The sequence below is a fragment of the Sciurus carolinensis genome, chromosome 3, assembly GCF_902686445.1.
Source record: "Sciurus carolinensis chromosome 3, mSciCar1.2, whole genome shotgun sequence".
NCBI classification, from domain to species: domain Eukaryota; kingdom Metazoa; phylum Chordata; class Mammalia; order Rodentia; family Sciuridae; genus Sciurus; species Sciurus carolinensis.
The window spans coordinates 127,226,429-127,243,451 of NC_062215.1; the positions used below are offsets into that span (position 1 = coordinate 127,226,429).

The 17,023-nt window shown below is 41.4% G+C and overlaps 1 protein-coding gene across 1 annotated transcript in view; it reads right to left on the reverse strand.

The window, feature by feature from the left end:
* Positions 1-898: 898 nt before the first annotated feature.
* Positions 899-17,023, reverse strand: part of Ttn (titin) — a 265,315-nt gene continuing 249,190 nt past the window's right edge. The window contains 15 exon segments of the mRNA XM_047544703.1: positions 899-2,212; positions 2,345-2,647; positions 3,168-3,321; positions 3,415-4,106; positions 4,823-4,979; positions 5,096-10,749; positions 10,888-11,481; positions 11,847-12,152; positions 12,246-12,821; positions 13,446-13,745; positions 13,862-14,167; positions 14,294-14,878; positions 14,989-15,291; positions 15,628-15,930; positions 16,628-16,927. Coding sequence (XP_047400659.1) covers positions 1,914-2,212; positions 2,345-2,647; positions 3,168-3,321; positions 3,415-4,106; positions 4,823-4,979; positions 5,096-10,749; positions 10,888-11,481; positions 11,847-12,152; positions 12,246-12,821; positions 13,446-13,745; positions 13,862-14,167; positions 14,294-14,878; positions 14,989-15,291; positions 15,628-15,930; positions 16,628-16,927 — 10,832 coding nt within the window. The 3' untranslated portion in view covers positions 899-1,913.

The following is a 17,023-nucleotide window of genomic DNA, read 5'->3' on the forward strand; positions in this document are numbered from 1 at the left end:
AGACAAGAATCTTGTCTTTATTACTGAAAATTTACCTCCCAGGTGAGCCGAAGAAGAGGAGTACATGCTGGGCAGGGCAGTTCTGTGTTGACCAAAATAGTTAAACAGGCAAAACTCCAGACTTTGGACTAAGACTATGGGTTCTGCTTTTAGGAAATCTGATTTAAGAAAACTTGCTGAATAAATTAATGAAAATCTAAGATCTTCCTCTGGAGAATAAAAATCAGTGGAAATATGCTTCATCTTTGACCATTTGCATATATATTTAGGAGGTTAATTTAGGCAAATAACCAACATTGTGGATTTATAATTACTATTAAGTTAACTAAAGTGGACAAATACAGGTGTTTATGGTGCTATATATATATATATATTTTTTTTAATGCAGTATCAGTTATTTCAAAAAGCATGGTAGAACTACACTATTTAAAATAAATTCTTCAGTCCTTCATTTGTTATGTCTCAATTTTGAGCTGTAGTAGTCAAATGGACTCAGTCACACAACTGATGACTTTCCCTGTGTTTGTCATTTTCTGTTCACTGTACTTCTCAATGGACAAGATCCATTCAGATTACCTTTGCATTGTTCTCTCTGGGGTCTAGCACAAAATACTGTGAAATGCAGATGTTCATCTTTGAATTTAGTTGACTTGCCTCCCATAAAATAATTTTTCTTGGTAAGTTTAGAAAACAAACTTTTGAGGATAAATTTGTCTATAAGAATGATATCTAGGTCTTTAAAACAAAATATCCAAAACAGTAACTTAAATATTTGCTTAAAGGAACTTATTAACATGGACAATTTTCAAGTTGTGCTGCTTTATCTATGATCACATCTGTGATGTGTGAAGTACATACTTCTTACCTCAGAATCTTACAAAAAACCACCACCACACAGTTTGAGGTGCAGATAGCTTGCTTTATTTTGTTGTTACTATCTCAAGGAGGTCCAAGCAATAGTATAACTAACAATTGAATTTATACTTGCATGAAAAGAACTACATCAGATTGACATTTTGGGCAGTTTGTAATGTTATTTTTAGCTTAACGACAGCTTTATGATGTTGTTGTGTTTTACTTTTTGCTGTGGTTCATTGCTTAGTTGCCCAGGTTTTTAGTTGTAATTTAAATTTAGAGCTACCACACAAAGGCATTGACTGCACCTGGGACCTCCAGGAGTTGGCACTGCTCTGGCATAGGAATACTTAGATAACCTGGTTAAATGAGGGGATGGCCAGGCGATGGTACTTTTCCAAGCTATCCAAGCACTCTTTATGTCAGAGACAGTGTTTAATAAGCGAACAAAGTGTTGGCCGTTACACTTTGCTCTGGTAATATGTATGTCATGATAATTTTAAGTGTGACATCATCAAGAAAATGTAAGACGTTAAAGTGTTGCTTACAGGAGGGTAAATGCAAACATCACCAATGCCTTACATTTCTGATTCAATAGGTATTGGCGCACATATCAGGTGACATGTGCAGCATCATCATCTTTGAGGTGGGCAGGACATCTTCAGTGGGGAATTTCTCGACCCACTGAGGCATACTTAGACATCAACAGTATGTTGAGGCACAAAGATTAAGTGTTGAGCAGGGTATTCGTTCCATAAGAAACTTTCTCCTGCCAATGGTTAGTTTCAAAAGTTACATTGTAAAATGTCATAAAATAAAGGTACAAAACTTTATAACCGTTCATCCGGCTATGTACAGTATGTACATGTTGTTAGCAAATGTCTAATATTCTTAGGTCGACAATTATGAGAGATTGAAATGTATATTTTTGAACTTGACTCATTTAGGTGGATACAAAACTACTGTTTAAAAAATATTTACAGATCAGAAAGATTAGTCCATGTGAATCATTTGTGAAAAGTTAAGAATGGATGTAGAGTGTAAGAGCACAGGCCCTCTTAAATGGAGCGAATGTTTATGTTCACAGTGGCAGAGTCAGAGCCAAACTCATTCCCTAAACTCAGGGTGTAAAGTCCACCATCTTGTTTCTGTACATCCATGATGATCAGAGTTGTCAGGTCATCTGTGTTTTCAATGTGGAATCTCCCTTGTTGTTCTTGGTTTTGGATTCTTCTTCCACCACAGGACCATGTTATTTCCGGGGTTGGTTCCCCCGTAAAAGCGCAGGCTACTGTTAGAACTTTGCCTTCATCAATGCTGATATCAGAAGGCAGAGCCTCAATTTTAGGTGGAATTCCTTTAGGGAATGACAAAAAAGGTTTTAGGATCACTGAAAAAATAATGACGTGCTTGCTACTAAATTATGTGTACTAAAGACTACACCATGCTACTTGGCTTGTCTACCTCTACCAGTAATTTTATTGCTCACCTCTTCCGCCTGCTTTAAGCATTCTACTAGTTGAGCTTTCCAGTTGTGTCATACTAGATTTTCCCATAAAACTGCTGGAACTCATTTCTACAAAGGACTCTTGCACGGAGGACATGCTTTGGGCAGACATGCTTGCAAATTTCATTTCAGTCATGCTGCTAGCACTGCTGCTGCTGAAACTGCTGAAGGAGGCCTCTTGCTTAGAGGCAGACATTTGGACTGACTGAGACGAGAAGCTTCCTTGCAAGCTTGTGTCACCACTTGTCCTCAATACTACCTCTCTGGAAGGTTCTTCAACTAGAGCTGTGGAGCATAGCAGATACACAGTGAACATCAATGACATTTGGTTAATTGGTGACATCTGACAGTGACTTACAGAAATGAAAACACACACACACAGAAACATAACCCAAACAATTTGCTGTTGAAGCATAAGCGAATACATGAATACATACATTTGTCAAGAGCTAGCTCAATGTCTCCAAGAAACGAATCCTTACATTTCCTATCATTACATTACATGCAGATGCTAGGAGTCACTAGGAGAAAATGATTAGTGAAATAGAAAATCATTGACATAGTATACATTCTGAAAATAAGTGTTACAAGGGCGTTGGTAGCTTTGCTTTGAAATTCAACTGATCCAAGTTTCTGTTTAGCTGTAAAGAAACCGACTAAGGGTGAATTCACACAGGATGTTTGTCCCTCTTCCACATGGAATTGATAGCACCTTCTGAGAGTTTTCTGTGCTCGGGCAACCCTTGACCCCTCCACCCCACCCCACGAAGGCCTTAAGTAAGGGAAATGGCCAAAATATACTTACGGAGGACTGTTAAGGAAGCGGTGGCTGAACATTGGCCATGGAAATTTTTGGCCTTAATTGTGTACTTTCCACTGTCACTTACTGATGCATTTCGGATTTCAAGAGTATATATATTTCTGGAGCGACTTACACTGATATTTGAAGAGACTGAAATCTAAAATGAAGAGGGAAAAAAATATTTATGTTCCTCAGCAATAGACATGGTATTTAAAATTTTCTTCAGTAATGCATTCATGATTTCACTTACTGGCAGGTTGTTTTTGAACCATTCTATTTCAGGAGATGGCTCCCCACTGATCTCACATGAAAAGAGGACATTTTGTCCTTCATTAACATTTTGAGATCTGGGCTGTGAGATGAAGGCTGGAGCATCTGAGAGTTCTTTGCTCAAAGTCAAGTCATACTGACACTTGACGATGCCTTGACTGGTTTTGCCTATGCAGGTGAGGATTCCTTCATCTCTGCGACTGGCTTGCTTGATGGTCAGGGTCTGGTCGCTGCCTGAGACCCCATATCTGTATTCCTCAGAGTTAGTAAGTTCCCTGCCATTCAGTACCCATTTCACATCAGTGGCACCAGCAATGTTGGCTTTTAAAGTCACTTTTTGACCATCGGTTATGCTCATCTGAGTAGAAAATGCTTTTATCTCAGCATGAGTTCTGATTTCTTCTGATGCCTGTGATGATTTTGTGATTTCCTCATGGACGATGGATTTTTCCAGGGAGATTGCTGCTGATTTCTTGACTTCTTCAGAAATAAGAACCTTTGATTCTTCCTCCTTAAGGGTCAACTTTTCTTTAGATTTCACCTCTGACACCTTGGTTTCTTCAGAAGTTAGGGATTTTTGGGACATTTCCTCTTGGACGGCTGCCTTCTTCTGAGATGTGATTTCAGAGGTCTTCTGTGTAGATATTTTCTGTGCCTCAGTGTCTTTTACAGCTAAAATGAGAAACCTCTGTAAGGCAAACTTAATGGGGAAAGACCTCCACCCTTTCTTTAGATTTTGCATGTGCATAATATAGAGTCAGAAGGGAAAAAAAAATCCTACCAAATATGCAGTGGAGGTAACCAATTCTATCTCAGTTCTGATCTAGGAAAATTATCCTGTATGACTTCTAAGACCAATGTAATGATTCTTTAAACTAAGTCGAAGATGATTTTTATGAATTAAGGAAAAAGGTCTTGCAAGGAATAATCAAAAGATTTAGGAGATAAGTGGACTGAAGAGATTTTGAGTAACTGAAAAATTAAATCACCTTTTAAAAGAGATGTAAGCAAACAAATTTTAATTGGGAAAACAGATATAACCTCTTGTTAACTTTGTGTTGCTTTAGAAAAATAACAAGAGTGAAAGTTTAAGGAAGCAGTACCATTTTGTATAATCACCTGACTTTATTCTTAAGTATTCCTGGGGGCCAGGGTTGCTTGTGGAATCTTATATAATTCCACATAAATAGGCATGATCTTTATATTGATGTAAAAGTTCACATTAACTTCAACTATGTGCGCTTTCTACATTTAGTTACAAACAGCATTCTAGAATTAAAAAAAAACTTTTGCTTTAAAATTTTCTTGTGTATTTATGGGGGTGTTAAAAAATGTTTCCTTTATATTGTTTTCTGGAAAATGTTGGTTAAGAACAAACATTGGCCTACCTTTTATTGTCAGTTTGCAGCTGGAGGACACAGATCCAGCTGAATTTGTTACCATACAAGTATAAAGTCCACTGTCAGACGTTTCAGTCTTATGAATTTCTAAGAGGAATATTCCTTTGTCTTCAGAGAGTTTATATTTACTTCCTTGTGTAATAGTCTGTGAAATGCAAATGATTTTAATTATTAAATGTCACTTAATTTCTCTTTTTGAGTGGGGGTGAGGGGAGAGATTAGTGTTTTAAAAGAAAAAGGAACAGTTTAAGAACTGGTTACCTTTCCATCCTTTGTCCAGGTGACAGTTGGCTGAGGTTCTCCAGTGACTTTAACTGTAAATTTAGCAATGCTGTCTGAAGAAACTGTTGTATCCTGTAGCCCAGTAACAATTACTGGTTTTGAGGAAATTGGTTCAGGAGCTTTTGGCTCAGTTTTCTTGGTTTCTGTTGACTCAGTAGTTTTCTGAGCTGATTTCTTGGTTTCTGCTGACTCAGCAGTTTTCTGAGCTGATTTCTTGGTTTCTGATATACTTGATACCTGCTCATGGATACTCTTAAAAGCCTGTCCCATAAACTGGAAGCTAGTTTTGGAAGTTCCACCTTCCCCAGAAATCTCACAAACATATTCTCCACAGTCAGATTCAGTGAGATTATGGATTTTGAGTTCATAGGTACCATCTGCTGAATAATGAAACTGGAAATGCCCATTTTCCTTCAGTTTCTTGCCGTCTTTGTACCAGGTGACCTCTTTTGCACTTAATACACTACTTTCAACTGCACAGGTAAGCTTTGCAATATCTTTAGAAGCTTCTGCTTTCAGGAATCGAGTTATCTTTGGTGGGGCAGAGACTGGCAGCTGCTGAACTTTCTCTGTTGGTGTAGGCTTTGTCTCTGTGGGTGACACAGCTTTTGGATGAGAAGTCACGGGTTCTGGAGATTTCACTCGTTTGGGAGACTTCACTGCTTCTGGAGATTTTACCCGAGGCTCTGGGGATTTGACCCTGGGTGGGGATGTCACAGCCTTTTCTGTAACCCTGGCTTTCTGAACGGTCAGGGTAAACTGTGCTTCCTGCTTCCCCTCACTGTTCTCTACCAGCACGCTATAGTTGCCCTCATCAGATGCCTGCACTGAAGAGATCTCAAAGGTTGATTTGTACTTTGCAGTGGTCACTTGGTGGCGAGCAGAAGTACTTATCACTTGCCCTCCACGCAGCCAGGTCACAGTTGGTACCGGCTCACCATCTGTATCACAAGAAAACCTGGCAGACTCGCCTTCGTAGACAGTTAAGGACCGTGGCTTTGTTAGAATTCTCGCTGCCAATGTCGTCTTGATCTTTCTGGTTGTGGATTTTTCTTCCAGTGACTTTTCTTCTAATGCAGTGCTTTTCATTTCTGCAGAAGCATAGTGTTCATAGGATGAGAGACTTTCCCTTGTCTCTGTCATCTGTGACTTCACTTCCCTGACCGAAGAAGAAGCTTCCATCTCAGATGTTTTCTTAAATGATGAAACTGCATATGCCTCTGTTCTTGTCAGCTCAGGGAAAACTGATCTGGGGACCTCTTCATCTCTGCGCTGGGATGCATAAGTGGTATAAGCTCCTCCTGTTACGTCCAAGGTCGCATAGTCAGAAGCTTCTCCTTTGTAGTTGGTGCATACAGCACGGTAGGTTCCACTGTCATCAATGTGGCAGTCCAGAATCTCCAGCGTCAGGACACCACTTGTGTTGGTGTAATGAATCTTACTGCTCTCTTGGAGCTCCACACCGTTGTGGTACCATTTAACCTCAGCAGTTGGCTTAGACTGAACGTTCAAGATGAAGCGAGTGTTTTGGCCACATGGCACCCTATGGGAGCGCATTCTCAGTGTGATCCGAGGGGCGTGGTCCAACGTGAAAGGCTGCTGACTCAGGACTTCATACTTCCTCTCTGATGTCTTTTGAGTCTTTAAAGCAGCTTTCATGGACTCATATCTGGAAAAGATATCAAATCTTGCAGATCTCTCAAATCTTGAGAGCGATCTCTCACTAGACACAGGGCTGGGGGAACGTGGGCGGGTTCTCTCTGGAGTAGGGGACCTTCTTTCTAAGTCCTCTTCATAGTCCTCAGCTGGCGGTGGACGTGATCGGATCAACTCGGACACTGGCCTCATTAGCTCAATGTAAGTTGGCGACAGGGAGCGCCGCCGTCTCAGGAGCCTGGAGGCGGATGAGGATGATTCTCTCTGAGCACGTCTTGAGATTTCGTATTCTTCCTCAATTTCTGTTATTTCGGTTACTTCTCTCTGTCGTCTTGATTTCTTTTTAGACTTTTCTTCCTTGGACAGGTGGTCAAGCTCACTCTTGTACTCTGAGAGGCGCTGGGTGGTGGTGACCGGCCGCAGCAGCTCTTCATCCTCCCTCTCGGCCATGATCCTCTGCCGCTGCTTGGGCTGTCGGTAGGAGGCGCGGGCGTGCCGCTCCCGCAGCTCCGCGTAGCTCGTGCTCGTGTCAGCTCTGGCAGGGATGTGATAGGTCGAATACCTGAAGTCTTTTCTTGTTTCCTCCACCTGGACGTGAGCTTGTGGAGAAGAGTAACGGAGGCTAGAAAGCTCAAAGCGTGGCGGGCTCCGGCTCGGGGGTGAAGCGGAGAAACCCAACTCAAGCTCCTCCTCGAGCCGCAGCCGCTCCTCCTCTGTCCTTTTCATTGCCAGGTAGTCATCAATGGGCAGGAGCAACTCTTCATCGGACATGTCCCCCAGAGAGCGTCTCCTGCGCCTGTAATAAAAGCCATAGTCAGGAGAGGGCGTCCGCCGGCGGGCTGGCCTCACCATCTCCAGGTCATCCTGGGACAGCTTGGGAATCCTCCACTTTGGTCTGTATTGGTCCGTAATGCGCGGAAGAGGCATCACATAGAACTGTTCCCATCTGGAAAGGCGGATGCGCTTGGGTCTCTTCTGTACCATTCTGTCCAGTTTCCCAGGCATTTCATACTGATCACGGATCTTTTTATACCACTTCATGTCAGACATGGGCACGAACTGCTTGATGCGTTGGTCTTCCTCTACCGTCGTCTGTTTGTACTTGCGAGGCTCTGGTACTTCGTAAGGCATGCGGAGTTTTCTCTCCTCCTTCTTTTCTTCTGTCTCAAGTCGGAATTCCCCTTTTACGGTCTTGGTGCTCACCGCTGGTTTGTAAAGGATGGCCGCTTCTCGCAGAGCCTCTTGGGCTACCTGTGTCAGTGGCACACTTTCAGTTCCAGAAAGAATTTCAGCCATTCTTAGTGTCTTGTCAATCTGTTTTTGTACGTGTCGTTCCCGTTCCTCCTTACTCTGGAACTCCTGTTTGACGTATCTCAGGCGATCCACTTGTAAGTGAGCCTGGCAGCTGGTGGACCCAGCTGTGTTTGTGGCTGTGACTCTATAGTAACCTGTGTCTTCAGGCAAAGTGTCCCTGATGTGCAAAGCATAATAATCTAAGCCTTCATGAACAATTTCAATGTGAGGCCCAAGGGACAGTGGCTGACCATCTTTCTCCCATTTTAATGTTGGTGGGGGAATGCCTGACACTCGGATCTCAAAGCAGACACTTTGGCCTTCTTGGCATTCTGCGTTGGCCAGTAGCCGTTTGAACATGGGTCTTAGGGTAGTATCTGTTGGAGGTGGGTGTAGGGTTACCGTTAGCTTTGCTTTACAGCTGTCTTCACCATATTTGTTCCTTGCCACAACTGTATACTCGGCATCATCGTCTGTAGTGACACTGTTGATTGTTAATTGGTAAAGACCCTTGTCAGACTCAAATGTGTACTTCTTGTCATCATCGCCTGGTTTGATCTTCTGACCTGATTTATACCATGTTACACGAGGCTCTGGGTGGACAGTTATAGTTACTCCAAACCGGACATTTTCACCCACATAAGCCGTCTTGTTATAGAGAGGCAGGGTAAATTCTGGTGGCCTCTCCAGGAGTCTCATGGTGTCTGTTCTGCGCTTAATTTTCTTCATGGTTCTACGGCAGTAATAGTCATAAACTTCTCTCACACCTTTAACAAACAGCTCTGCATAAGAACTGTCTTCACCGTAGTCATTGACGACTTTACATCTGTAGGTACCATCATCGAACTTGGTAATGTCTTTGACAAACATGGTAGCCACTCCATCTTCATAGGTGATTTCATATTTCTCACTGTTCTCCAGCTGTCTGACACCAAAATACCAGGTCACTTGGGTAGACTGATCATAATTTTCAATTTTGCATACATATTTGACATGTCCTCCTTCTTCACCAACTGCATGCATTATCTGCCCAGAAACCGGACCTATTTCGATGGATGCTACTTTAACTTTAGCAACACTCACTCCCCGCTGAGATCGGATTGCACCACCGCAGGAGATTCTGGCTGCTGACACAACCATGTTGAGGTCTTTCTTGATCAGGGTGTGGTAGTAGCGCCGGTGTTTTAATGTTCTGATGACTTTAGTACTGACTCTGTCTATCTTCTGCTTCAGCCACGGATGTTGGAGTGCCTCAGTTGCTGTCATGCGAGATTTTCTCTCTTTCACTAATAGCCGGTCAACAAAATCCATGGCTTCAAGGCTAATTTCTTTAAATGCTTCTTCATCGAAAGTATATTCGGCATTCATGATATTCTCAATTATCTGTTGGTTAGTTTCAGCCAGGAATGGGTTGGTACCACCCAGCAACACATATACCAGTGTCCCAAGTGACCACATGTCTGTGGCTGTGCTGACAACATCATGGTGGTGAACTTCTGGTGCATAATATTCAGGGGCAGTGAACAGAAGCCTGAAGTTGTCCCCTGGCTTCAACTGACGAGCTTGACCAAATTCTATGATTTTAATGATGGAGCTCCTTCTTGTTTGATAAATGATGTTTTCTGGTCTAATGTCAAAGTGTCCAATATTTTGACTGTGTAAGAACTCCAGTGCTTCACAGACTTGGCGAACATAACTTACAATTTCTCTTTCATTGAGTTCAAAAGCACTTGTGTTAATGCGTTCAAATATGTCAAGTCCTGATATGAACTCAAAGATCATAACTAATTCTTCCATGCTTTCAAATGATTCATGGAGGTATAAGATATTTCTGTGCCTAGCAATGTTTAGGATGGAAATCTCTTTCTTTACCAAAACTTGATCAGTTCCTTTGACTTTAACAAATTTGGCCATGAATGTTTTCTTTGAGGAAGTTTCAACACAACGGTGGACAATTCCAAACTCGCCACGTCCAAGATCTTCAGCAATCATATATCTCTCATAGAGTTCCTTGGTTTTGGAGTGGGATGCTTTAGTCATGGAAACTTCCCTGGTTTCATCTACCTCTTCATCATAATTCATAGCTCTGGTCTTATCTTCTTTTGTTATGGTTGGTTCTGAAGGCTCAGAAGGCTTGCTCAGGCCAAACTTATTTTCGGCTATTACCCGGAACTGGTAACTTGTCTTTCCAAATAAGTTGATCACTGTATAACGTGTTTCTCGGGCCTGTCCTACCCGGAGCCACCTTTCTGCAGTAGTTGCACATTTTTCAATAATATAGTTGGTGATTTTGCTGCCACCATCAGAAGCTGGCTCTGTCCATGTTAAGTTGACAGAATCTCGTGAGACATCACTGACTTTTACTCCTCTGGGTGGGTCAGGAACATCAGCCACATCCAGTTCAACTGTCTTTTGATCAATTCCGAATCTGTTTTTAGCACAGACCACATAGAAACCAGCATCTTTTCTCTCCACTCCATTGGGGAAAACAAGCGATGTGAAGGATCTTGTGACAATAACTTGGTAGTGGCCATTATTGTCAATGAGATCTTGTCCTTTCTGCCAGGTGATCACAGGGTCTGGTTTGCCACTGAAGGGGATCTTAATGCTGACCACCTCGCCTCGGAGGGCATGAACTGCTCCCATGCCTTCAAGCGTTTTAGGCAAGTGGATCTTAGCTGGAACTGTATCAGAATAAAAGAAGAAAAGAATATGATGTAGCAACACCTTGCACTATCTAATTAAATGTAACACCACCCCCCCGCTCCAAATTAATGGTAGGTCATCAAACATCAAACTGACATTTACTGATTTGTGTTTACCTTCCACTTCCAAGGAGGCTGTGCCAGACACAGATCCACCTTGGTTGGTAGCTCTGACTTGGTAAACGGTGGCATCGTCATCTGTGACACTTGCAATGATGAGCTGGTGGTAACCACCCTTAAATTCTTGAATCCTATACTTTAATCCATCTGCAATGATTTCTTTGCCTTGCCTGTACCATTTTACAATAGGTTTTGGATGACCAGTCACTTTGCAGACCAAAGTAGCATTGCTCTGATATCTCACATTTAGATTTCTCAGTTCCTCTTTAAAGTGTGGTGCCTGAATTGGGACATCAGATTTGGGAGTAACAGGTTCTGATATTTCACTCCATTCACTTTCCCCACCTAGGTTTTCACACTTCACACGGAACTCATATTCAAGACCTTCAATAAGGTTTTGCACTGAAAAGACCGTTTCTCGAATTTCTTCTGTTGTCACAGCAATCCATTTATTCTGCTTCTTCTCACGCTTTTCAAGGTAGTAATTTCTTATCTTTGCACCTCCATCACTGGCAGGTGGCTTCCATGCCACAACACAAGAATCTTTTGTGACAGCAGTGATAGTTGGTTTGCCAGGAGCGCTTGGCTTTTCTATTAGAAAATAAAAAATTTGAGTCATGAAGTGAAACAGACATCTTCATTAAAAACTTCTTTTAAAAACAGAATGATTCCAAATTCTATTTAAAATAGCTCTTTCAGACAAATGAAACTGGTTACCTATGCTAAGAAATGTGTCAAAAAATGAAACTCCCCTATAAAGAAGGAGTTAGGGTACATACTTCCCCTTTTAGATCTGCAAACATTCACTTAAAGTAAGAGGAAAAGGTGTTCTAGTTTATCTGAATCTTTGCTATTTCCTTTCAAAATTTATTTCTGTTCAGAAGAGTTTTGTGTACAGATAGGGTTTTATAGCATATAAGATAAGAAATAGAAAAGAGGATTCAGGTTGTACTCACCAAACGGACTCTTAATGATCACAACTGAGGGAACCTCCAGGGGATCACTGATGCCAAAGGTGTTCTGAGCTGAGACCCGGAAGTAATAGCCAGCATTTTCTGTAAGGTTCACAATTCTGCAGGTTGTCACTGAGATGGCTGAAGACACCAATTGCCATTCAGCCCCTTCCTTGGCCTCACACTTCTCCACCACATAATTGGTGATCCAGGAGCCGCCATCATCAGCTGGGGGTTTCCAGCTGATGACCACAGAGTTCTTTAATAGAGCTTCAATCACAATTGGTCCTGTAGGTTTGTCTGGTTTATCTGTTGGGAGAAAATGTAATTGTAGTGATTGTCATAGTGTGTTTTCCAAGATTTTTTTTAAACAGAAAATCACCATAAGCAAAAACAAAATACCTTGTATTTCTACATCAAGAATGGCATCAACTGTTCCAAAAGCATTGCTGAGCTGAACTTTATATTTCCCAGCATGAGTCTTTCGCTGGACATTCTTCATGACCAGATGAGTATAGTGCTCAGTGTTTTCAATAGTAATGTTTTCTGAGTTTTGCAAAAGTTTCTGCCCATGGAACCAAGTCATGGCAGGTACTGGGCGACCAATGTACATGACGTGAAGTCGAAGTGTAGAACCCACAGCACCATAATATTTCTCTTTCAGTGGATAACCAGGATGGAACTGTGGTGCTGCTTGCAGGAGAAGCTTACTACTGGTTTCTGCTTCTCCAACTTCATTGGTAGCTATGCAGGTATACACGCCTTCATCTTCTTGTTCTTCTGTCATCACTGTCAGAGTATGTGTGCGTCCATCTGAAGACATTTTATATTTCCGGCTTTGTATGAGCTCCTTACCAAATCGGTACCATTTGATGTCAGGAAGAGGCCTTCCGACAATCTGGCATGAGAGTTGAGCAGCTTCACCCAGTTTGGTGGTAACATCTTTCATTTCTTGGCGTACTCCTGGGGCCTCTCCAGCTGAAGGAGATGAACCGTAATGTTAATGCATTACTACTAAATCTATAATCCTTTGTCCTTGTATATCAGGAATGAATATATCCTACTGGTAATACTATTATGTTAAGAGGTACATATAACTTTAATTCTTACAGATTCTTTGAAGTCGTTTTTCTAAAGTCATGTGGAAATGAATGAATTAAGCACATCATCATATTGTTTTGTAGACTGACTTTTTTATGTTTGGGAAGACATTAAACAATGTAATAAAAGGTCTTGGGGAAATATGAGTTCTCTCTATAAACCTTTAGTATTCCTGCTCCTTGAAGTTGGGTACATTTGTTAACCTGTTGAATCTTGCTAGGAGGTATAAAAAAACCCATTGCATTAGAGATAGAAATTGTTCCAGGAATATGCTTTAGTTCATGCATCTAACATCTCCTGCTGGCACTATGTGTCTGGAATGGCTTCCTATATATCTTATTATCTGTTCCCTGTGTGTCCATATGCCCTAGCAAGTGATTTATTTCCAAATACTTGTTCTCCAGTAACTCTTGATGGAATTCTACTTAGTAGAGAAGAATAGTTAGTCTTAATATGTTGTTTAGTTTGTAAATTATAGGCAGAGAACTCAAGGCTACTTACATGTTAGTTTAGTCTTTATAGACATAGCTGTTCTTCGAGGTCTGCTAAGCCCAGTCTCATTTTCAGCAAAAACCCTGAATTCATATTCAGTAGCTTCCAGCAACCCCCCTATTGTGAATTGCTTGTCCTTGATACGATCCTTATTGCTCTTCTTCCAAGCACTGTCTCCAGACTGTCTATATTCAACCCAGTATCCAAGAATTTCTTTGCCACCATCACATTCAGGTTTCTCCCACTGTAGGGTGACACTGTCTTTGGATATTGAAAGAATCTCAAGTTCTCCTGGTTGGCTTGGTTTATCTGGAATATTTTAAGATAATTGAAAAGAGAATTAGATTTACAGGTGAAATAAGAGAAAAAGACTAAAACTGGCTTGCTTCTTTGATTTTTAGTCCCTCTGGAGGCTTTCTCCTTACCAAATGGATCTTTACAGACAACTGGTTCAGAAGCAGGGCTGGTCTCACTTAGGCCAACATCATTCTGTGCAATGATGCGGAACTGATACTCAGCATCAGGAACAAGCCCAGTGACAGTGTACATTGTGGTGGTTATCTGAGTCTTGTTGTGTCTGACCCACTTGTCAGTTGATGTTTCCTTGCGTTCAATGTAGTAGCCTGTGACTCGAGAGCCACCATCATCTTTAGGTCGGGACCAGGACAAGCTCACAGAACTCTTGGTCACATCAAGCACTTCTGGAGGATTGCTTGGTGGTTCTGGTGGATCTATAAATAAAGTGGAAAACCCATACCTGTCAGAGACAGTCCCAAATCTTGGAAACTGATTGCTTTCATTTAAAAACAAGAATACTGAAATTTTTTTTGCAATTTTGTGGTTGAAAGAGTACTTACTCAGTGGTGTTTTTGGTATGACTGGTTCCTCAGATTTCAAGGGTTTGCTTATGCCAAATTGGTTTTCTGCTGAAACACGGAAATGGTATTCCACATTTTCTTTGAGGCCTTTTACTACCAGAGATGTACCCCGGACTCTGGAATCAATGGTATACCAGGCGGCTTTAGGCACTTCTCTTCTCTCAAGGATGTAGCCTAAGATGTCAGCACCACCATCATCAGCAGGAGGTCTCCAACTGACCCTTACAGAGCGGGCTTGTATGTCATCATATTCAAGTGGCCCTTCTGGAGTGTTGGGACTTCCTATCACCCTGACCTTGATGTAAACAGTCTTCTTGCCACATTTGTTTTCCAGAACCAAGTCATAAGTTCCAGAATCTTCCCTGTCTGCTTCCTTGATCACAAGCTCAGTGTGTGTTTCGGATGTTGCAATCATGGCACGCTTACTAACATCCTGGCCTTCCTTGGTCCATTTACATATTGGGAATGGTTTTCCTTTGATTGGTATGGTAAGTCTGATGACTCCACCTTGTCTTACAAAGACACCTTCCTGGTATCTTTCATCAAGTTCATAGTCAGGATATTCTGGGGAAAAAGGTAAGGTTACAATTTAGTTTTTTTTTTTTTTAATGTGGAGGAGTAAGCAATAAGTCTTAAGGTAGATATGGCAGAAAGTAAATGATGATGTGTCTTACCAAGCATCTCCGTAACTTTGACAGTTCCTGGTACCTCAGCAGGCTCTCCAGGTCCACCAGCATTACAAGCAAGGACACGGAATCTGTATTCAGCGCCCTGAGGTAGGTGTGTTAGAGTATATTCCCGAATCTTGGTTGGGGTGGTATTACATTTGGTCCATTCATGTTGATCTACTTTTTGCATTTCAATCAAGTAGCCTGTGACCTTAGATCCTCCTTCATCTTCTGGAACACTCCAAGCTAGGGAGACTGACGTTCTTGTTGTATCAGTTACTCTTGGATTTTGTGGCTTTCCTGGTGGAGCTGGGAAGAAAATATACTTGTTAAAATTGCTTCAAAGTTGAAAATTAACTGTGCGGTGCTGGGGATTGAACCCAGAACCTTGTGCTTGCAAGGCAAGCACTCTACCAACTGAGCTATCTCCCCAGCTCACACTGAGAGTTTTTGATGTATGGATTTTAGCATTAGACTACTTTTTGTTTTCTAAATTTTTGTATTCTATTTCCTATAGTTTGATTATGGTGGTGATTCCATAACAGCACATTTTTCAGAACTCATAGAACTACATACTTCAGAAAGATTAATTTTACTACATATAAATTATATTTCAATAAGCTTGACTCATAAGATGTTATTTACCAATTGGATCCATGGCAACAATGGGTTTGGAAGGACGACTCGGTTTTCCAGTCCCTCTTGCATTAATGGCTGTGACACGGTGTTCATATTCTAAGCCTTCAATAAGGCCAGTGGAGCGGTACCGTGTCATCGTCACTGGTACTTTATTTACACGGACCCACCGATCTGCTCTCACTTCTTTGCGTTCCACAATATATCCAGTCACTTGGGAGCCGCCATCATCTTCAGGTGGATACCAAGTAAGTGTCATGCCATCACGGGAGACATCAAATACCTGTAATGTTTCAGGGGGTCCAGGAATGCCTGCAGCAAGACAGAGGTAAACATAATGTGGCATTGAGAATAAATTAAAGATGCATTTTTTATTCATGTTAACTTTTTTTTTTTTTTTTGATGAATGTACTGTATATATTCCCCCCCCCCCCCGCCACTGGGATGGTTAATTTTTTTTAAAATTATTATTATTGTATACAAATGGGTCATGTTAACTTTTAGTATTTTAAATGGCATATTAGACACTTGTGAATATTTTACCAATGCTTTCACTTTTGTACTTTTTTCTATTCCTTATTTTCTTTAATTTATAAATATTTATGCATGTACTTTATTTTTTCTTACTATAACAGACAGCTTGTCTGTCCTACTTTCTTCCCTCCCATCTTACTTCTCTTCCTCCATTTCTTCCTTCTTTCCCTCCTTCTCTCCTGATTCCCTTCTTCTCTTTCAAAAGAATGAGGACTTTAAAAAAAATCTTAAGTTGAAAACTTTCAAGGAAAGGAGGTTTTAGAAACTTTAGATCCTGGAGTTAATTTCTTTTTTTTTTTTTTTTTTTTGTGGTGCTGGGGATTGAACCCAGGGCCTTGTGCATGTGAGGCAAGCACTCAGCCAACTGAGCTATATTCCCAGCTAGTTTTCATCACATCAGGGCAGAAACCAATTCTTTTTTGTTAACATTCATAATCAGAGGCAGGGAGAGCAACAGAGGGGTGCAAGGACTTACTGATGCTGCTGCGACACTCAATGACCTCAGACTGCAAGTAAGAGCCAATCCCGAAGCGGTTTGTTGCAGCCACACGGAACACATACTCATTTCCTTCAGTGAGTCTGGTAAACTTAAATGTTGGTCTAGTCACTGATTCAGAAACTGGCAGCCATCCTGGACGATGAGCATCACGTTGTTCTACAACATAGCCACTCAATGGAGCACCACCATCCAGTTCAGGGGCTTCCCAGGAAATGGTAACTGATGTAGCGTCAATTTCGTCAATTTTGATGGGTCCAGTCGGTGGACCAGGCTTGTCTAAAAAGAAGAATAAATCCAGGAAATTAGTTTTCACTTCAAATCAAAACTGGGTGACCAAACATGAGCAACTTTCTTGTGTCTTTGTCACACATT